Source organism: Mauremys mutica, chromosome 1, assembly GCF_020497125.1.
Source record: "Mauremys mutica isolate MM-2020 ecotype Southern chromosome 1, ASM2049712v1, whole genome shotgun sequence".
Taxonomy (NCBI): Eukaryota; Metazoa; Chordata; order Testudines; family Geoemydidae; genus Mauremys; species Mauremys mutica.
In genome coordinates, this window is record NC_059072.1 from 62,483,034 (window position 1) to 62,506,513 (window position 23,480).

General features: G+C 41.5%; 1 protein-coding gene across 1 annotated transcript in view; it reads right to left on the reverse strand.

The window, feature by feature from the left end:
- Positions 1–2,045: 2,045 nt before the first annotated feature.
- Positions 2,046–23,480, reverse strand: part of LOC123378094 — a 37,735-nt gene continuing 16,300 nt past the window's right edge. The window contains exon 3 of the mRNA XM_045031620.1: positions 2,046–3,934. Within this exon, the coding sequence (XP_044887555.1) occupies positions 3,626–3,934 (309 nt within the window). The 3' untranslated portion in view covers positions 2,046–3,625. The remainder of the gene's footprint in view (positions 3,935–23,480) is intronic.

A 23,480-nucleotide genomic window follows, 5' to 3' on the forward strand; every position in this document is an offset into this window, starting at 1 on the left:
TTATTTTCAGTAGACACAAAATAGCTGGATAACAATGTACATACTGCTTCTGACTAAGTGGGTATTCACCCACGAAAGCTCATGCTCCAATACGTCTGTTAGGGTGTGTCTGCACTACAGGATTATTCCAATTTTACATAAACCGGTTTTGTAAAACATTGTATAAAGTCGAGTGCACGTGGCCACACTAAGCACATTAATTTGGCGGTGTGCGTCCATGTACCGAGGCTAGCGTCGATTTTTGGAGCGTTGCACTGTGGGTAGCTATCCCGTAGTTCCCGCAGTCTCCCCCGCCCATTGGAATTCTGGGTTGAGATTCCAATGCAAAAACAGTGTCGTTGGTGATTCTGTGTAAATGTCGTCACTCAATCCTTCCTCCGTGAAAGCAATGGCAGACAATCATTTCGTGCCCTTTTTCCCTGGATTGCCCGGGTAGATGCCATAGCATGGCAACCATGGAGCCCATTTTGCCTTTTGTCACTGTCACCGTATGTGTACTGGATGCTGCTGACAGACGCGGTACTGCAGTGCTACACAGCAGCATTCATTTGCCTTTGCAAGGTAGCAGAGACAGTTACCATTCCTATTGCACCGTCTGCCATGCCATGGTAAATTGGCGATGAGATGACGGTTATCAGTCGTTCTGTACCGTCTGCTGCTGTCATGGGTTCTCCTGGCTGGACTCCCCGGGTCATTCCCTTCTTTATGTTTTGTCTAAAAATAGAGTCAGTCCTTTCTAGAATATGGGGCAAGTGTACTAGAGAACCAGAGAACACAGCCGCTCTGTGTCAGAGCCCCAGAGATCCCGCAGAAATGATAAGCTGCATGCCATTCTAGGGGGTGCCCCTGCAACAACCCCACCCTTTGCTTCCCTCCTCCCCCAACCCTCCTGGGCTACCATGGCAGTGTCCCCCCATTTGTGTGATGAAGTAATAAAGAATGCAGGAATAAGAAACAATGACTTTTTAGTGAGATAAAATGAGGGGGAGGAAGCCTCCAGCTGCTATGATGACTCACGGGCTGATGATGACGATGGATAGCAGTCATATTGTACCGTCTGCCACCGGGAAGGGGATGCTGGTGTTCAGTGCTGCAGCACCCCATCTACCAGCAGCATGCAGTAGACATAAGGTGACATTGAAAAAGGCTAGAAACGTTTTTTTCCCTTTTCTTTCGGGGGGAGAAGGGGAAGAGTGTAAATTGACGATATATACCCTGAAACACCCGGGAAAATGTTTTTGACCCTTCAGGCATTGGGAGTTCAGCCAAGAATGCAAATGCTTTTTGGGGATTGCGGGGACTGTGGGATAGCTGGAGTCCTCAGTACCCCCTCCCTCCCTCCATGAGCGTCCATTTGATTCTTTGGCTTTCCGTTACGCTTGTCACACAACACTGTGCTGTGGCCTCTGTCTATCATAGCCTGGAGATTTTTTCAAATGCTTTGTCATTTCGTCTTCTGTAACAGAGCTCTGCTAGAACAGGTTTGTCTCCCCATACAGCGATCAGATCCAGTATCTCCCATACGGTCCATGCTGGAGCTCTTTTTGGATTTGGGACTGTATCGCCACCTGTGCTGATCAGAGCTCCACGCTGGGCAAACAGGAAATGAAATTCAAAAGTTCGCGGGGCTTTTCCTGCCTACCTGGCCAGTGCATCCGAGTTCAGATTGCTTTCCAGAGCGGTCACAATGATGCACTGTGGGATACCGCCCGGAGGCCAATACCGTCGATATGCGGCCACACTAACCCTAATCCGACATGGCAATACCGATTTCAGCTCTACTCCTCTCGGGGAGGAGTACAGAAATTGGTTTAAAGAGCCCTTTATATTGATATAAAGGGCCTCGGGTGGACGGGTTAAATCAGTTTAACGCTGCTAAATTCGGTTTAAACGTGTAGTGTAGACCAGGCCTTAGTCTATAAGGTGCCACAGGACTCTTTGTCACGATGTACATACTATAGCTTCCAAAAACATTGCCAGACACTGTGTATGGAAGTGGAAGAAATAAATGTTTATTGAATAAGGTTAAATTTGTTTCTTCGGTATCCACAAAGGCTGACAATGGAGAGATGCTACTGAAACAGACTTGAGGAAATGCAATTCCAATGTCTAAGGCAGCTCTTGTTTCCAAGGACAGTGCTATTCTGAAAGATGGCAGAACCGGTGTTTTCCAATAAGCTTGAAAGGGAATCTAGATGTTGTTTATATAATACTGTGAGTGTACAGGATGCTACATAAAGGGTAAGATGAATCAAATAAAGAACAGAATGCCTGACCTGATGAAGCCCTGCCTAAAGGCACGACCGAATCTAGCACAGATCCCAAGGCTTAAAGTGTATTTATTGGTCCAGATAACAGCAAAGCAAAGTTCAAAATTTGAGATCAATCCTAAATTTATCCCAATGCCCAAAACTCCATGTTATCCTACAAAAATTAGGGCAGTTCTAAGCTTGTTTTCTTTGCTTTCATCACAGAAGCATAGACAGAAAGAAGGAATTACATAGATTCCTTGTTAATCAAAAGTCCATACATCTTGGCTGGTAATCCTCCAGATAAGGAAGCTGCTTGCAGTAGGTCAGGCAGTTGATCATTTATCATTCTTAAACACAGTATGTCTACCCAGAATTTTGTAGTGAGCCTCCCAGCCTCAGTTGACGGACTAGGACTAGGGGCTTGTGCTAAACTCTAAAAATAGGTGTATAGGCAGTGCTTTGAAGTTATGGCTCAGGCTGGATCTCAAGTTCTGAAGCCTAAGAATGGGAGGATGTAAACAAACCTGCACATAAAGATGCTGCAACAGCCTTGGTGGATCAGAATGGGGGCCAGTCAGAACTTGGTCGGGGTTTGCACAGGGTGGTATTTCAAAGTAACTCTGAAGTCATGCCTGGGCTCATTTGTTTCCTGACTGCTTCCAAGCAGGAATTCTTGATGACACATAGTGAGTGGGTCTCTATCCTTGCTGCAGTAAAAACAAATTGTTGCATCTGTGCTGTTCCTTTTTTTGAGCAGTCAAACACCTTTGGACCAGGTCAACTCGCATGGGCTGGGGCAGCAGACTCTGGGATGGAGACACGATGTTGGCATGACCCCCCTCTTCTCCTTACTCTGCTCCCAGAGCCAGTCATCAATGTGGATGGATAAGTCAATAAATGCATCCATGCCCACATGAGTCTCAACACAGGCTAATTTGTCTTTGATCTTCTCGCTCAATCCTATGTGGAACTGGTGCAGTGGGGCTGCCTCGTTCTATTCTGTCTGCCGTCAGCCAACAGAAAAGTGTGACATGCCTTGTGGCTGACCTCTACCCTTGTTGGAGCTTCCGCAGGGCAGCTTCAGCCAAGTGTGTGTGGTGGGGATCATCAAAAATTGTGAAGAAGGTCCAGAGGAAGTGTGATGCTGACAGACTGGAATGCTTATCTTGTTCCAGCAAGGGAGAGACCCAGCCCAAGGCTTCTCTGTTTAGTAGGCTGAGCAACAGTCCCACCTGGGTCCAATCAGTGGGATAGGGACAGAACATAAAGAGTAGGCAGCACTGATTAAGGAATCCCCCGAATTTCTGACAGTTCCTGTAGAAACATCTGGGTAAAGGCACAGTGGTCTCCTGTTCCAGTGGCAGGGCAGCAGCCTAAGCCTGGAGTGTTGTGTTCCCTGCTTCCAGCTGAGGTAGCTGTTCCCAGAGGGCTTGGTTCTCTGCCAGAAGTGACATCACACAAGTGCACAGAATGTGGTTCTTTGTTGGAAATGAGTGACCCGCTCCTGAAAATGATGCTCCATGGGACTTGCTGGGCAACGGGGTACCAGCTCCCTCCCTAGAGGGGTCCAGGTGGTCGGAGCAAACTGTCGTGGCTGGGTCATGGGTCGCCAGGTCTACTGGGTGGAGCCAGAGTGAGTAGGGCTGAAGCCATGGGTCAGAGGCAAAGTTGGAAGCCAGGAACTAGAGTGAGGTAAAAGAGCAAAGTTTGTCATAGCAGCTGGCTGGAGATCCTCCTAGTTGTACAGACAACTTCCTGGTGTCCTCTCCTGGTTTAAGTAGTGCACCTGGGACCAAGCAGGCACCCAGGAGCACTACCAATCAGGCCCTTTGTGGCTGGCACATCCTGTTGTGCCTGGGTACACAAGGCTCACAGCCCACTGATCACTACTCTGACAGAGGTGTTGAGTGGCAGCTTGAACGTAACAATCTGTCAGGGATTAGCAGACTCAGTTTCTAGGCTCTGGATCCTCCCCCTCATCCATTATATTAAGGTTGTATTGTGTGTAATACCTGATTTACAGGGAAACTATGTATATTCTACTGGTAAGGGCAAGAGATCAGCCATTGTGGGGGCACACATCAATTTGTTAGACTGAAAATTGGCACACGGCTATAACTTTCCTTGAATAGCAGGGATCCGACTTTGGCTCCCCCTCCTTACTTCCCCTGCCCCTCAAAGCTCAAACTGAGCTGGACTGCAGGGGGAGGGATGCTGGGTTTCATTTTAGGGCAAGCTATTACTAGAAACGGACAGAGATAAAAGGAGGTGCCACCATACTGGAAATAGAAATATATGACCAGAGGAGGTCAGCTAGAGAGTAATGATAGTCCAGTGGTTCAGACAGTAGCCTGAGAGACTTGTGAGATATAGGTCAGGTTCCCTGCTCCACCACAGGATTCTTGTGTGACCTTACGTAAGTTATTTGTTTTTTCTGGGTATATATACACTGCAAGTAAACACCTGTGGCCACTGACTTGGGCTCAGGCTGCGGGGCTATAAAATCGCAGTGAAGATATTCTGGCTGGTTCCATGTCTATTTCCCTAGCTGTAAAATAATAATACTGCTACTTGTCTACGTGACAGCTGTTGTGGGGCTGACTTTGTTAATATGTGCACAGTGCTCTGAAGAGTTAAGCTATTGCACTGGTTATTAGTATTAAATCCACACATTGGATGACTGTTTTAAGATGTTGAGCTTCTGAGAATAGTTTTTCTAGTGATATGACACTGATTTATTCTGTCACTCTTTAGCTTCTGATAGGGATTTCATATGTGGCTCAGAAATGAATTAAAGGTGCACTTTCTTGAATAGACCTAACAACGGAGCAGGGTATTGTTCTTTCCAATGCTTAAACGAAGCACTTAGTGATGGTCTATACCTATAACCAACAAGAAATCTCTGCTGCCTCTATCTTTTTTCTTTGCTAGCACTAATTAGTAACTCAACACTTTAGCTATAGATTGTACAAGGAATTTCATCCATTTCACTTAGTGTTTGAAATGTAGATCATTAAATTACCTTATCAGAAGATGAAAACTCCTCCCCCCCTCCCCTCTGTGAATTCATAAGCTACTAACAAACTATTATCTAGGTTGCAACACTCTTGGGTTTGGGTTAGTGGTATCTATTCATGCTGCAAAGCTGGATGGTCTCTTGGTCCAGATATAGTTCCTAATCCGTGCAGCTGTTCAATCTCCCTGTGAAATCTTTACCACCTTCTGCTAAAAATTATGGAAATAAATGATACTAAAGGAAAGCATTATTTTGTTATGATCCACTCTCTTAGAATGAATATATGTAACTTTGATATACCCATTCTCTATGAAAGAGTACATCTTTCAAAGAGCCTATTACAATTTCTCAGCTGTTTAATGTAGCAAGCATAATGTAACTTTCTTGTGAAGGGTACATTAGATGGTAAAACGAAAACAACATGTTTGACTTACAACAGTTCAGGAGGCAGAAAAGAGATAATATACTTATTGATTATTTTATGAATTTGCAGCAGAACTTGACAAAAATATCTGAGTTGCTGAGCAATATTTTTAGTCACAAAATAAAGATGTTGCATAAAATATTTTCTTTTGATCACCCATGTCCAAATACATGTTAATATTCTGTTTTGATTACCTTATTCCTAGTGCAAATTTTCCTATCTGCCAACATTAGCCAGGGGGATATACTGAGCAATTTCCTATCCTCGGTAGCTTTCGGGAGAGAGCCTGTCCACTTGTGATTATTAAAGACCTTGTAACAGATTTCTAAGAGTAAAAGTGTTAACTCATGTATCTTAGATACATTACTGACATATTGTGATGGGGTTTGTAAACCCCACACTAAGGCTGAGGCAGGGGAAAGGCTGGAGCAGAACTGGGCCAGAAAACCTCTGCTCCTCAGGCACTGCTGGGAAAGGAGCAGGATAAAGAGAGGTCCAGCAGCCCCAAGCAGGGTGGGAGGAGAGAAGTCACTTCCAGGAGGAGAAGAAGCTCTTACTGAGGAGGTCTGATCGTGAGTTTTTCCCCTGACTCCTTTGGGACCTCACCTGGGGTAAGGAGGACTACTTGCAGAGTCACCCGAGAGTCATCTGCATCAGCCCTGAGACTCTGGGGTTTGGAGCAAAGGATTGTAATTAAATAGTAGCCATGCTCAAAAGTGAGGGAGGGGGTTGGGTAGGAAGTGGCCTGGGGAAGTTGAGCAGGAGGTGGGCCAAACATAGGCTAACCTATGCGGTCACACTTTCAGGTCTCAGCCAGGATGTGGTGGAGCAGGAGGGCCTGGATCGTCCCCTACCTAGCCTAGATTCCCCTATGCCTAGCACTGGGATGGGCAGGACTGGGAAGGAACAGACCCAGCTGAACCCTATTCAGAAGGTCCCTGATACATTGAACTAAAAGAGAAACTGGAGCAGCAGCCCCTGACCACTAGGCCAGCTGACCGAACAGACAACCCCACTATAGCTACCTCAGCTAAACTACAATTCAACTGATTACATTCTACCTTTCTCCCCATTCTTTCAGTCCTCTAAACAATAGCTTCACTTCCTGTGCTATTATGTAGTGTTGGCAGGCACGATTAGTCACGTTGCATGTACACCCCACAAGCTCCTGATTTTGGTGGTCACTGAGGTGGCTTCTAAATGAACAAGTACATCATTAGCAAAGCATGTTTGAGAGAGTGGTGTGGTCTAGTGAGCTGGCACAGAGCTGGTTCTTCCAAAATGTTGAGTTATGCAGAGGGAACAAGATCAGGTAGGGAAATATAATGTCTAGATGATTACCTGACACTGGAAACAAGAGGAGTCTAATAAACTCCCTGAAATGGGAAGCACAGCAGACCTACGGTATTTCACTGCTAGCTAAGTTGTGCCAATAAAGGGCAAGGAGCACAGACTTTGCACCAGAGAGTAGCCACACAAAAAAGTACTTGTCTTCTGATTTTTCCTGTCATGGTGTTCTGTTTTCTCCTAGCATGTGTTGAATAGCAGTAATTAGGCTTAGCAATATTCTATTTTGTTAAGGTAATTTATACATGATGAACTGTAGTGCTAGTTTGTGTGCTTACAGATTGCTTTATCCACAACAGCTTTAAATAGAAATTAATTTCATCCTTCTTTTTTGATGAGCATGGTCTCTTCGTTCACACTGCAGGTGCCTAAAGCCATTTATGCATATTTGTTCCAGTAATTTTCCTCTGTTGATTACATTTACCAATTTTTAAATCCTAAGAAACTAATGAAGTGCCTTCATTAGTGTATGCATTCTTACAGTATTTCTGTGGAGCTGAAATGGAAGCTCCCTCTGTAACTAATAAGATAAAGTACAAAATTTGTTCCTAGAACTAGACTAAAGCTATACTTTGAGGGCTATTTTATGAAAGATCTTGTCGGGGTCATGAAACAGCCATCAGAAGTGGATTTAGTGGAAGGAGCCATAGTACAAAATTATCTCCTCCTTTTTAGGAGTCACAATGATTATTGGGATATCAGAATACCATTTTGCTAAGGTAATACGTGTAGGACAAAGGCAAATATTTTCAGTGATTACACGGTGGTATTGTAGTGAATTATGAAAATCTATCAGAATCAGGCATTTCCTCCAGACTACTGAAGACAAAGAATACGTAGCTCTTATATGGTACTTTTCACCCATAGTTTTCAAAGCACTTTTTGTTCTGGGAATCTTGATTCTCTGTCTATTTTGCATAGCATGGATCAACACCACTAGCAAGAAGACGAGGAGGAATTTCACATAGATAAAGTATCCAATCAACATCAGGTTCTCAGCATGGAAACCACAGAAAACATCTCTGAAGATCCAGTTGGTGGAATGGAATAGAGAGCTGTATGAAACATAGGTGAGGATGACTACTCAGACCAACCTGCAAGACTATCGAGTGTGCTCGTGAAGAGATTTCCATCCAGCCAAAGACGACAGATTCTCTGCTATGAAGAAAGAAAGAAAAAAACCACTCTGCAAGGGACAGGCAGACAAAAGGACGATGTGTTGTCTTCCCAGATCCATGGCACGGATGTGACTGAAAATTTGAATAGGCTTCTGATGTCAACAGACAAAGCTCCACTAGTGAGGGAGCATTTCAGCACTAATGGCACAGCTTCATATGCTGCCTCCCTGATTCTAGGGAACTCTGAAGGGTGCTGCAGGAGAGGAATGTCCAAGTGACCATCTCAGAGATCCGTCCTGTCCCATGAACAAAGGAAGGCAGAAAATTCTGGAAGTGAACCACGGGTTAGATGAGTGGTGTAAGGTAGAGAGTTTGGATTTTGTGGAACTTTGGGCCATCTTCTATAGGAAAGGGGTTCTATATAATTTGGATGGCCTCCACCTCAGTAAAAGAACCAATCTTCTAGGAAACAGGTTGCCTAGACTAGTCAGGAGGGGGTTAAACTAACAACAAAAGGGGAGGATGGACAGCGGAAAACAAGCACTCATTTCACACAAAGTCAACATGCCAAAAACAAAGTTAATCAAAGCACCAAGGCATGTGAACAGAAGAAATTCTTAATTATATACACCAATGCTAGGGGCCCGGATAATAAACGACAGGAATTGGAATTGCTTGTTTATGATTATAAATTCAATGTAGTTGGTATTACTGAAACCCGGTGAGAAGATTTGCATGATTTGAATGTTAAAATTGCTGGTTATAAACAGGGCTGCCCAGAAGGGAGGGCAAGTGGGGCAATTTGCCCCAGGCCCTGCAGGGGCCCCGCGGGCCCTGGCCTGGCGGCGGTCTGGGTCTTTGGTGGCATTTCAGCGGCGGGGGGCCCTTCAGTGCTGCCGAAGACGCAGAGCGACTGAAGGCACTCCCACCACCAAAATGCTGCCAAAGACCCAGACCGCTGCTGGGTGAGTACAAGCACGGCAGCTCCCCCACTTTGCCCCAGGCCCCCTGAATCCTCTGAGCAGCCCTGGTTATAACCTATTTAGGAAGGATTGTCTAGGCAAGAAGGGTAGGGATTGGCATTGTAAAAAATGGCATTGCTTTTTTTCAATCAACTGACAACTCAGATGCAAATTATCCTGAATGCTTATGGATCAATTATCAGCGGGGTAGCCGTGTTAGTCTGGATCTGTAAAAACAGCAAAGAGTCTTGTGGCACCTTATAGACTAACAGACGTTTTAGAGCATGAGCTTTCATGGGTGAATACTCACTTCGTTGGATGCATGTCCGACGAAGTGAGTATTCACCCACGAAAGCTCACGATCCAAAACGTCTGTTAGTCTATAAGGTGCCACAAGACTCTTTGCTGCTTTTATGGATCAATGTTTAACAGATAAAGAACAAGACAGGGTACTAGTTGGTGTCTGCAAGGGCCATCAAATCACATGAACAGGATAAAAGGCTCCTTAAGGACCTATCTATAACGTGTAGAGGGAGGAAAAAGCTGCATTATCGTGGGGGAGTTCATTCTGAATGATATATGGGGGAAGCAGTAGATGTGATCTATCTTGATTTTAGTAAGGAGTTTTAATACAGTATCACATGACATTTTCATAAGCAAACTAGGGAATGTGGTCTAGATTAAACTATTATTGAGTGAGTGCCCAACTGTTGAAAGACTGTATTCAAAGAGTAATTATCAATGGTTTGCTGTCAAACTGGGAGGGTGTATCAAGTGAGATCCTGCAACAGTCAGTCCTGAGTCTGGTACTAGTCAATATTTTCATTAATTACTTTGATAATGGAGTTGTGAGTATGCTTATAAAGTTTGCAGATGACACCAACGTGGGCAGGAATGCAAGCACTTTGGAGGACAGGATTAGAATTCAAAATGATCTTGAGAAATTGGAGAATTAGCTTGAATTCAACAAGATGAAATTCAATAAAGATAAGGGTAAAGTACTACACTTAGGAAGTAAAAAAATCAAATGCATAACTACAACATGGGGAATAACTGGCTAGGTGGTAGTTATGCTGAAAAGGATTGGGGTTATAATGGATCACAAACTGAATGTGTCAACAATGTGATGCAGTTGTGAAAAAGGCTAATATTTTGGGGGGTGTTAACAGGAGTGTTGTATGTAAGACCTGGGAATTATCGTCCCACTCTACTCAGCACTGGTGACATCTCAGCTGGAGTGTTGTATCCAGTTCTGGGCACCACACTTTAGAAAAGATGTGGACAGATTGGAAAGGATCCAGAGAAAAGCAACAAAAATGATAAAAAGTTTAGAAATCTGACCTATGAGGAAAGGTTAAAAAAATTGGGCACGTTAATTCTGAGAAAAGAAGACTAAGGGGAGACGTGGTTAGTCTTCACACTGTGTCTGACCATAAAGCAGCCCAATCACTAATCAGTTGAGATTAAAGTTTCTAGTTTGGGGGTTGCTGATAACATTTTGGAGAAGTTCTCTGGCCTGAGTTATACAGGAGGACACTAGATGATCACAACGGTCCCTTCTGGCCTTGGAATCTCTGAACATATTAGGTGCTGTTATAAAGAGGATGGGGATTAATTGTTGTCCATGTCCACTGAGGGTAGGACAAGAAGTAATGGGCTTAATCTGCAGGAAGGGAAATTTAGGGTAGATATTAAGAAAAAACTTTCTAACTATAAGGGTAACTAAGGTCTGGAATAAGCTTCTGGGGGGGTGGGGCTGTAGAATTCCCTTCATGGAGGTTTTTAAGAACAGGTTAGACAAACACCTGTCAGGGATGGTCTAGGTTTATTTGGTTCTGACCCAGCACAGGGGACTGGACTTGATAACCTCTCGAGATCCCTTCCAGCCCTACATTTCTATGATTCTATTTTGGAGGTTTCATGCTGCCAGTACTCAAACATCCTTGGAATTACTAAAAATTAAAGAGGACAATTTGCTAACTCGAGAAGCATTGCATCCTACATGGCAATTCTATATCAAACCTCACCTTGACAAATAGAGATGAATTGATCATAACTAAAAATTCTTGGTTGCTTAAGTACAAGTGATCATGACTTCATCACATTAATTATTTACAAACAGAATAAAATCCAAAACAATAATTTATTTATATATATATTAGTTGGTGCTTTAAAAGGGCCAGTTTCATAAAGCTGAGAACAATTTTGAACATAAACTGGGAGAAAAAGTTTTAACAAAACATGAATGACGGTAGGGACCTGCTTAAGAATATTTTACTAGATGTCCAAAAGGCACAATCCCAAACTCGACAAAGAAGGCTATATTGATTATATCTAGATTAAAAAACTGTAGGCCATACTTCCAGGATGGGGGACTCTATCCTGGGAAGCAGTGATTCTGAATAAGATTTGGGGGTTGTGGTGGAAAATCAGCTGAACTTGAGGTCCCAGTGTGACTCTGTGGCCAAAAGAGCTAATGCAGTCCTGTGATGCATAAACAGGGAAATCTTGAGTAGGAGAGGAGAGGTTATTTTAGCTCTGTATTTGGCATGACTGCAACTGTTGCTGGAATACTCTGTCCAGTTCTGGTTCCCACAGTTCAAGAAAGATTTTGATAAATTGGAGATGGTTCAGAGAAGTGACATGAGAATGACTGAAGAAGGAGATTCAATCTATCTTAATAAAGAAGTCAAGGTGTGATTTGATTACAGTCTATAAGTATCTACATGGGGAACAAATATTTAATAATGGATTCTTCAGTCTAGCAGAGAAAGGTATAACATGATCCAATGGCTGGAAGCTGAAGATAGACAAATTCAGATGGAAATAAAGCGTACCTTTTTTACAGTGAGGGTAATCAATCGTTGGAACAACTTACCATGTGGATTCTCCATCACTGACAATTTTTAAATCAAGATTGGATGTGTTTCTAAAATATGTGCACTAGGAATTATTTTGGGGGATTTCTATGTGTTATACTGGAGGTCAGACTACGTGATCACAGTGATCCCTTCTGGCCTTGGAATTTATGAATCTATATATCAAAGGTTAGTAATGTTGCAGTTTTTATACTGGAGACAAAAACATGGTTTCTGTGTGTTTCAATCATTCAGCTAAAATCCCAGATGGTCTTTTACTTGCAAATATCATTAGAATCGCTCCTTGACAGAGACAGAAATGTACTAATGTATTCCTATGGACCCATGGGATATTGCTTTTCGCTTCTCCTCCTGATAATCTAAACCCATCAAAGCATTTTAATTTTAATCCAGTCAGGTGGAAAAATTAAAGCAGATATTTCTGATCAGCCTTCGAGCCTTACTTGTACATAACCAGGAGAATGCTAGCAGATACCTGTTCTGCACACAGAAAGGCCGATCTAAAGTTGCACACAGCTGCTTACAGACTTTCAGTTTTTGCTCAGCAGGGTCTCCCAAGTGACACTGCGGGGGCAGAGGGGAAGGATGAGCAGGGAGAATCAGTTTCCTACCAGATTGGACATAAACCATATTTTCCCAGTTTAGTGGAACACGGGACATTTTTCTCGATCACAGTGATTAAAAAGTACTATGTGCCATAGTGCACTGATTTTTTAAAAAAATGTTAATAATTTAATAGCATTCACTTTTGTGCCATTTGCTTTGTTTGCTCTCATTCAGCTGACTATCATGGAAAAACATCCAGGGATCTTAATTATCTTAAAACTCCATCATTATTAACAGCTGTAGTAATGCTTGTTTTGTGTTTTCTATTCAAATAAAGTCATAGGCCACAGGCCTGCAAATGCTTAGGCATGTGAGTAACCCTCCCATGTTAGTTGTGACAAATAACTCAGGGGTACTATTCACATGTGTACAGTTACTCACATGCATACATTTGTAAAAATAAAAGGTATTCTTTACTTTTGAATGATTCTCAATCTGCCTGATTCTTATCAACTGTATAAAGGACAATTTCAGTTTCAGCCTTAATAAGTACTTATCAGAGTTTAAAACTACCTAGGAGAATCATAGAAAATTGGAAGCTAAAGATGAAAGTTTTTTCTATGAGAACAGTGTCAGAGTATCTGCTAGCCCCTTTAAGGGAAGATACTGGCCCAGCACAACCCTGTCCCCAGTTCAGCTGAAAAATAAGGCATTCTGGGAATCATAGTTGCAGGGGCTGATCAGAAATGTAGGCCTCACAGTAAGGAATGCTGGGAAATAAGTTGTATATATAAAAACTCCCTTTTGCTTAGTGAGATGAGGGAAACCTAAATGAAATTGGAACTGCTGTGGGGTCTCTCCACTTCCTTTTGATGAGCCTGGGAAGAGGAAAGGTCTAGGGGGACAGCCACGGAGCTAAGGAAAATACCCCAACAGGAAAGGTTGGTGTTTTGACCACTAATTCAAAGAAACCCAAGCCCCAAGTGTGAAATTAAAGGACTGTCACATAAACATGGACAGTTTGAGGACAGATCAGACAGCCACGCCATTGTTTAGGGCCCTGCTGCTGGAGCACTTGTATAAGGGAGGGTCTCTTTGCCTCTGAGGGATCATCCTGGTGTATCATTGTGATACCCTAATAGGACCTTAAAAGTCATACTGCTTTCCAGCCGTTTGGAACTATTATTCTTGAATGTAACATTATAGCTGATTTAAACAGTCATCTCATCTTAGAAATATTTCTCATGTTGCATATTTTTCTTTTGAAACTAGTACTACATAACAGCAATAAAACATGACAGGATATGTATAATCTAATATTGACACCTTGTTGGTTAATAGCATTTGGCCTCCAGCCTTGCACATAGCAACTACAAAGCGTGTTTTTAGATCATAGTGCACAGCCCATCACATCTTAATCATTAAGGGCCTGAAATGGACAACAAAGCTCCTCTCGAACTGTTGTCATTGAAAAGATGTTTTCCATTTTATTGCCAAAGATGGAAAGGCCAATGAGTTCAGAGAAGAACAGATTATAGTTAATCAAATGTATCTTTTTATTAGCTGAGCGTCTGGGAGAGGAAGAAGATCTGTCCAGTGAATAGGGTGCTAGCATAGCAGTTGGCAGACCTGGGTTCTGTTTGCTGTTCCTCTACAGATGTCCTGTGACCTTGGGCAAGTCACTTTGTTTCTCTGTGCCTCAGTTCCCCAACTGCAAAATAATGCTTCCCTATGTCCCAGGGGCTTTGAGAGGATAAATGCACTAGGAGATTATCAGGTGCTCATACACTACCATGATGGGGGCCATATAAGTACATAGATGGGAACATTGTACTGAGTAACTAAATGTTTTCTGCTCCTTGTTAACTCTCAGCAAATCACACATTTATTTTAAGCACTTGGCCCCAGATTCTCAGTGGTATTTAGGCACCTAAATCCTATGGGGAGTTGAGTGCCTAAATATCTTTGAGGATCTGGGCTGGTCACTATCTGCGGTAGGGCCACCATACTGTACAATAGAATGAATAGGACTGTATACTCCCCTCCACCCTTCAAACTATACAGCAGGAGAATGCAAGCCTCCTGAAATGCACGTCTCTAGAAGAGCCAGGAATCTGCTTCATCATCCAGCAACTGTGTGGATCCAGGTACCGATACAGGCCTGTGATTTTCAGCGATACAAGTGGAAGACTCTTTGGCTCTCAAGCTCTGAGGAGGAAGGGGAGTCCCTTTCCTCCTGAGCCTTCTCTGACACCACTCTCCCATGACTGTCAGCATGGCTCACAGAGCTCTGCTTAGTACTCCTGTGCTCTAACCTGTTGTGTGGTCTTTGAAAGCCATGGAGTGGGAGTGACGGCTGCTCTGGGAATCAGTTTACAATGCAAATTGCATAATTTTTGCTGCTGTTGCAAAGTGGGATATGCCACACTGAGTGTCCATGCCCTTGCCCCCTCTTCCACACAGAACACAACAATCCCTTCTGGAGACCAAGGAGGGAAGAGGGGTGGCTCTGATGGAGCAGCAGAATATATTTCAGTGATGGGGGTGTATGTGCCAGAGCCGGGTAGGAAAGGAACAACTAGCCATGAAGACTGGCCTGGGATTCCGGGCTTGGAATGAACAGCTGGCAGTTGGGGCTTGTTAAACCACTGGGAAGTGAAAGAGAGCTGCACCCTATCCCCTGCTGAAGTGGAGGAAGCAATAAAAATACAGCACATAAATTGTGGGGGAGAATGAACGAAGGAACAGGAGCTGCTCTCTGATCTTTACCCAACCCAGGAGACTCCTGAACTAAATAAAAAACAACCTGCAGAGTTGTACAGGGAAAAGAAAAGTGTAAAGATGATAACAGTAAATGGATGCTGGGATAAAGTGTCACCCTGTATGTTCAGTTTGGAAAAAGCTAAAATTTCATTAGGTTATTAGTATATAGGACATAGCACTTTCCTTCTCATACCTGGTGCTGTGAAGAAAATCATTCACATTTGTCCTCAATCTACTATTTATCTACAAAGAAGATCTTATCAGAGGTTTGCCATAATTAATGCCTACACAAAATAAGAGTTTTGCACAGCATGCTCCTTCCTTCAGCAAAAGCTAAAGTTGGAGAAGTATCCTTTTGAAAACATCAGCATCAAACTTACTAGAGGTTAAACACAAAGAATTTCCAGATTACTTTGAAACCACTTGAGTATTTTGCAGTTGCAGAGAATAAAGTTGCCTTTATGTAGGGTGGAGTCTCTCATTACTAACCCCCAAGGGGCGTTAGTCAAGTAAGAAAAATATGAAATATCCATTTCAGTTTGCTAAGCTAATCCTTTGGTGTGGAGACTTCCAGTGAGGTTAGGAGAGTGCGTTTTTGAGATTGTTTGCTTCCTCTGTTTTCTAAATTGTACAGTAGAACGTTATTCCTCTTGCACAATAGCATTTTATCATCAGTTTTTAAATAACCCTTCAACATGTGAAAATTACAGAGTATACTGTCATGCAATATTGCCTAACAACTTTGTCAGAAGGATTGTAGGCAAGGCTGCTTCTCTTTAATTTTTAAACATTCAAATACCTTTCTCCCTCCTCCCCCAAGCATATCCAGAGTTTTCTAAGTCAAGTAGCATTTTGAATCACTTTTCATTTATTAATCTTACCATATTCAATTTGAATTTTAAAGATGTGACACTACCGTATGGTCAGAGTTTCCTCCTAACTAGTTGCATTGACAGTGTCCACATAGCACAACCACTTACATACTCTCTGCCCCCTCCCTCAGTTCAGTCCTGGTATTTTTGGGAGGGGTAATAAAAAAAAGGGTTATGAGGGTTCCATGTATTTTTAGAATTCTTCTTCACCACTTTCCAGGCTCTCCACTTTTTCCTGTGTAATCTTCTTTTTGTGGCATGACTAAACGGTAATTAGCGTCCTAAGTACTCTAAAGCAAGAATGAAGATGGCAAACTTCAGAGGGTGGTGAAGGTTTTAAAAAAGGCACTTAGTGGTTTATGTTAAATATAAAAGAATGTGCTTTTAAACAAAATACATATACCAATCAAAATGAAAATTATACGGCTTTGGCATGACAGACAAAGTGACTGTCCACTAGCTTAATATTTTTACTGGTTGACAGCACAGCTGAAGGTATCTAGGATCTACCCCAAAAAATATTAACTACACAGAACATTTAGGACTATAGAGCACCTCTTACCCGAGCATACTTTTTTTCTTAACCCGCACGCTCCCTTTGATTCTGCTCCCACTGAAAACCATTGGCTTCATTTTCCATTGGCAGAGCCAACTGCAACAAAATGTCCAGAGTTTGAATAAGTACATAATATACAAACTTCTGAATGTTAATTTTCAAAATAATAATCCCACAGTAAAAGTTCATCTGATCTATTGAAAAGGTTAATCAGAGTGGTATTTCTGACTGTAAGACTACAGTGTCAAATGATGACTGTATATAGATTTTATTTATATGAAGTAATATCAAAACACAGTTTCCTTCCACTTTTCAAGTATGTACATAGGAGCTAATCACTGTTATAGAGCATTTATATATTGACCCTTTACTAATTAAAAGACCAAAAGCTAATAAAAACAACATGATTTTCCCAATATCACCTTCTTTTATTGGCAGAGTGATGGAAATCTGACAAAATTATACTTCCCCATGGCAAGTAATTGTTTGATGTTTGAGTAAAATATAATTAAACTTTTTCATCATAGCAAACAGGCCAAATAGGTTTTTGTAAATTTCATTGCATCTTTGCACAGCTGAATGAGTCGTATAATGGAATAATGCTGGAGATCATTAAATACTCTTAAGAAATGTAGTTAGCAAAATATCTATCTTGCCCACTACTTCTGTGACATCCATTCTGACCAGATATAAAGCCCCCTGAAGTCAATAGAACTATTCCAATTTATTTCAACAGGCTTCAAATCATTCCCATAATGACTAAATGCAATGCTCCTTTAAGGGTGGTATCTGTGTTGTATAATGCCTAATTTGCGGGGTCCTGGGCTGATCTAGAAGAAAATAAAGTTTCTTAATAGTGAAGTCAGTGACATCATTTTGTCCTGCACCACATCTGACCAAAATGGAAGAAAACAAGGATTAAACTAAGAGAAAGAAGAGAAAAATGAAGATATAGAGAAGAAAGTATAGCAAAGCAAATATATCAAATAGCAACATACTGTCATGTAGAAGAAGGAAAAAGTTGTTAATTGCATGGATCATTGCCACTATCAGAAGATCATGATGATCATCGCAATACTACACTAGTGTCTGGGAAACTGCAAGAATAGCTAGTATTCCTGTGGAGCCTACCAGGAGTGCGGAGTTCTACAATGTGAACTTGATTTGTGGTTCCCTGAAGTGAGCCATCCCATGCAATATGTCCAATTTTAATATAAAGACCTTTTTATAACATCACCTACAGGTTAACTATTAAATAAACAGTTGACACATTTCTAATTGGTGGTAATCGCCTTTCCTGACTTTTTGCCTAATTAGCTCAGATTTCCTACAGGATTTATTTACAGGAACTGAAGGATGCCTTCAGAGTTGGAGGTTGATAAAGAGGCTACACTTTTGCAAAATATCAAAAAGCTCTTCTGTGACTTCACATTCCTCTTTAGCTATAAAGATAGCTGGTGGAATCAAGGCTTTAGATACAAAAAAGAAACAGTTAATACACTGTAAGGTTAAACTGGCTCAGCTCAGTGCTGACAAGGTTTTAAAATAGATCTCTTTTCTACAACCGATCCCTATTTCTGTCCCTTTTCTTCTACCTATCCCTAGTTCTCTCCTATCAAGGCCAACTTTGAAAGGTCCACAATGTCAATGGCTGTTAATAAATGCACAAAGTGTTTTAAAATAGATGACCTGAAATGCATCTTTCATTTATAAACCTATATATGGCATCATGATTGCTCTCTTTGTAGCATATCTCAAAGTCATTCTCGTCTAACTCTTATACATACAACTATGAAGTAAAGCTGATTGAAACAAGTGACCAAATACAAATACAGTAGAACTATCTTATATTGATGCTTTGATAGTCACGCTCTTTCCTGACAGAACAGATAGGGTGTTCCAGTTAACACCCACCACCTCATTTTAAATGTTTCAGAGCTGGACACAGGTGCTTGAGTCTCAGCGAGGGGCTCTTGACTCTAGAAGTGGCTTCCTCTACTGGTCCAACTTAGATAACTTTCGGGGCCTGACTATACACGCAGGTGCTTTAAGTGGTTTGAGGCTCTCTTGGAGAGGCGATTGTTGAGTCCCCAAGTAACAATGGATCCGTTTCTGTATATGTATGTGAATCTGCATATGTGCTAACGGGTGGTGATAAACTAGGCACATTTCATAAATAATTTTATAAAATTAAATAAGGTTGATCTACACATGAGAGAAAAATACAAATAATAAAACTTATTACAGGTAAGACTCTGGAGCTATACTGCTCTACACTAGCTGAAGATCTGGCCCTCAGTTCCTTATGTAAGCATGAAGTTTAACAGCTGCCCAGTGCTGCATGTAGCATGCTATATGCAAAACTACAGAGTCATGATGTTTCAGAAAGTCTATAGATATGACCAGCAGAAGATCTGTACGTGACTTACAATACTGTACTTTTAAGTGGATTCTTTTTAAAGGCTTCCAGGCATAAATGATTACTAGTGTTCCATGTTTTCAGTTTTTACCAATTTTCACTGATAAATTACCAGGTTTTTTTTTTTTTTTATTAAAGGAGTTCAGTTTTTACTGATTTACACCCATTTATCAATCCACTCAATATTTTTGGGGTACTTATTTTTGTTAAACACTAATGCTTTACACGATTGTTGTGTCCTGCTGCTCTGAGATTGAAGCAGTTCCGCAGTGTAAAACACAACACATCACAGTGGAGGTTGGAAATCAAACAACATTAGTATCATGCTATGATTGGCTCACAAGGAGATGCTGCCCACCTATTCCTTTGAGTCCATTTAGTGTGGTGCTTAATTTAAACAATCAATCCTCCACAGATAAAGATAAGGTAAAAAGATAAACTTGGGGTGAAAACATAAACCTACGCCTGAATGCCAAGAAGAAAATCAGTGCTTAGAAATTTTCAAGAAAAGTAATGACGGGAGTGAAGACAATGTATTGCGCTGCAAACACTACAGCATTGAGGTCAGTGCTTGTACTGACAGAATAAAGGAGCATGTCAAAAGCAAGCGGTACAAGGAGCTTAAAGAAGAAAGTGAGCATCAGGATAAACAGTCAATATCAGGAGCCCTCACCAGGGCTTTAATGAAAAAGAGGACACAGCACAATTGTGTCAATGAATTTGTGCATGCTCTTTGTTTTGCTGGACAACCCCTGTCAGTTGCAGAGAGGCCTATTGGTGACTTTGTGTAATAATACTTCCAACAGCAAAAACCCTTCCTAATGCAGACAACCTAACTCATAAATATCTTAAAGAAAATGATGATGCTTTAGTATCTACACTGATGGAATTACACACTGGAAATGTGGTATCTAGTCTGATTTTTGACAAGTCTCCTGATGCTTTGAACCATCAGATTCTTGGCCTTTTGTTTTTTTTATTTGAAAGCAAAGAAACCCACATTGTTCTGTGCTTATGTGACATTCATCCTCTCTGCTGACACCCATTTTGTTGACGCAGCAATAATTAACATGTCTGAGATGTACCAAGAAACTTGGGAAAATGTAGCCACAACTAAACACAGAATCTGTTTGCAGAATCTCCCATTCTAAGATGGCTAAGTTTGCTTGTGAGATTAAACTCAATAAGAAACCAAAGCTGAAGCTACAGATGAAATGAAAGATATGAAATCTTGCATCATTGGATTCAGGGCCATTTTCAAGCTTATAAAGAAGTTGAAGCCTTTGTTTTACACAGCGCAAGATGAGTGCAAAGCCAATTGCTGATTACCTACCCCTGTTATGCCACATTGGTGGATGACCTTGTACTTTGCTGCCTGTCATGTAAATCAGTGGTTCTCGGCCAGGGGTACACATACCCCTAGGGGTACGCAGAGGTCTTCCAGGGGGTAAATCAACTCATCTAGATATTTGCCCAAGTTTACAAAAGGCTACATAAAAAGCACTAGCAAAGTCAGTACACACTAAAATGTCATTCAGACAAAATGAGAAAGTGAGCAATTGTTCAATAATACTGTGCTGTGACACCTTTGTATTTTTATGTCTGATTTTGTAAGCAAGCAGTTTTTAAGTGAGGTGAAACTTGCAGTACACGAGACAAAGAGGTACAGCAGTCTGGAAAGGTTGAGAGCCACTGATGTAAATAATGCATGGACTGTGCTAAATGTGTCTCCTAGATCATCCTGAGTTTGTTGGTTATAAAGAAGAAACTGGCAAATAACCAAAATGACTGCCAGATTCTGCACACCAAGGTAATGTTCATTGTTGAAAACCTGGACTCACTATGTGACACGCAGAAAACCTTGGCATTTTCTCCAACTATTGCCAACACATTTGCTAATACAGACAGTTACTGGATCCTAACAACCAAAATCTCAGCTGAATTGAGCATAAAATCTGCAGGAGAAACATATGGCGAGACAACCCAGCTGTTTCTGGAAATCCTTCTGACCCCAGAATACTAGAAAACCAAAAAAGCATTAAAAACCTTCAACACAACACTCAGCAAGAAATGGGAGACAACCGTGGCCCATAATCTGAACCCTGAAGTGTGTGGTGCTGAAGATTCTTTTTGGAATGTTATCCTGGTGTTGCACCCCTTCCTCAAGGTGAATTTGACAGCAGACTATGACCATTATGCCAGAGTGTTTCAACTATTTGCCCCTAAAGATGAAATTGCAAATCTAAAAGGGGAATTTACTACTTACATGAACATGCCTGAGCCTGACAGTGTGAAACTAGATGTGCTGGCTTTTTGTAACAGTCATCAAGACACATTTCCCAACTTCAGCAAAGTGGCACAGTGAGCTTTGAGCATACCCTCTGAATCTATTGATGCAGAGCACTCAAAGTTTGACTACCTCCGAGACAGCAGTACTGTATGATCAACACGAGTGAGGATACTCTGAAGAAAATTATGCGAGCATACACAAACCAAGAGTTCTGCAAAAAACTACTAGCTCTAAGACAAAAAATATCTTTGTACATAAAAAAAAGTTTCAATTATACTGTAGTAGAATGTGTATATTATGAAATTTTTATTAGTTTTTCCTGTTTCTCTGATTTTTTCTGATTTTATTTTTTAATCTGTAAACCCAATTTCATCCCAAATTTTAATGTTTGGAAAATAAACTGAGAAATGCCCAGAATTTTTTTTTACAAATAAAAATTAAACACACAGCACACTAATGACCAACAGCTACTATATAGCTCTAATGTAGGAAATTACAGGCTCGGCAGCAGTATTACAAAAAAGGATCTATATCCAATTTTGAGCACCAGACTTCAAGAAGGAGGTGAACAAAATGGAGGGAGTCTAGAGGAGAGCAACAAAAATAAGAGATTTGGAAAACGTGACCTTTGAGGAAAAGATTGAAAGAATTGGGCATTGTTAGTGCCGAGAAGCAAAGGCTGAGGGGGGATGGGCATGATAACAGTCTTCAGATATGTTAAAGGTTATTGTAAAGAGGACAGTGGACACTTGTTCTCCATGTCCACCAAGAGTAGGACAAGAAGCAATTGGCTGCATTTACAGCCAGGAAGATTTAGTTTGGCTATTAGGAAAAAGTTTATAACTATATGATAGTTAAGCACTGGAATAGGTTTCCTGGTGATGTTATAGAATCCTTGGAGATTTCTAAGAGCAGGTTAGACAAACACCTGTCAGGGATGGTCTAGGTTTACTTGGTCTTGCCTCAGTGCAGGGGGGACAAAATAAGTAACCTCTTGAGGTCCCTTTCAGCTTTACATTTCTATGATTCTATTTCACTATCCTGAATAATCATGTTTTTAATGTGGTGTATGTTAGTCCTCAAGCGTATTTTAATTATCTCTTTATCCTTTCACCATGAAAACCATTCTAAAGAAGTATCCTCTGATAATTAATTACTGGCTTAACTATTGATTACAACTGATTGGTTTCCTCTGATCTGCACATGAAAGGGACCCTGTAGATCTCAGTGGAAGGATGTGTCAGCTACTGTCATGGCACATCCCCTCCTACTAAGGTATCACAGGGCACATGGTGGCAAATGGGCAACCCTGGGTAGAGCCATTGTCTCCTTAACAGCTTTATCTATCCTACCAGAAAAAGGTAATCCATCTTCAAGCTTTAGCACCCTTTCCCCAGAGTCCCAGGAGAAGCTGCAGTCAGGGGAGCCCCCTATGGCTACACTAAAGCCAGGTTGCCCTAGTGGGTGCCAGAGCCAGTGCCCATGGTCTTAGGGATCTGCAGGGTGTTCCAGAGGTTCCTTCCACACCTCTCCTCTCATTCCCCAACAACATGATTTGGGGAAAACTCCCTGAAGGAATCCCAATGTAGCCTTCCTTCTCCCATTCCACCTCCCATAGCTATTTTCGTAGGAGAGGGTGATCCAGCTCTCAATTATTCGAGTGTAGGCCAACTGCTTTAACAGCCATGTAATCATGAAGGAGCAAACTCCCAGTAGGGACTCAGTACACAAGACAGACAAAGGCAGCCAGCAGATCATCTTTTAAAGCAATTAAATGGAAACACCTTAACATCCGGATTTTGATTGAGAATAGTTTGTGCAAACCACATGAACGGTTGGTGACTAGGTGTTAAAATAACGTCTCTCCACAGATGTCAGTAGTTCATCTCATTAAAATATACATAGGAATTTTAATTTCAAAATTCATTTTGGAAAAATGTTCAATTTTTTTGTCCTTTTTGAGCTACTGTACACTAGCCATAGTTTACAACTACTCTCGGCCATTGTACATGTAGAGACTAACTTCTCAGAAGTCC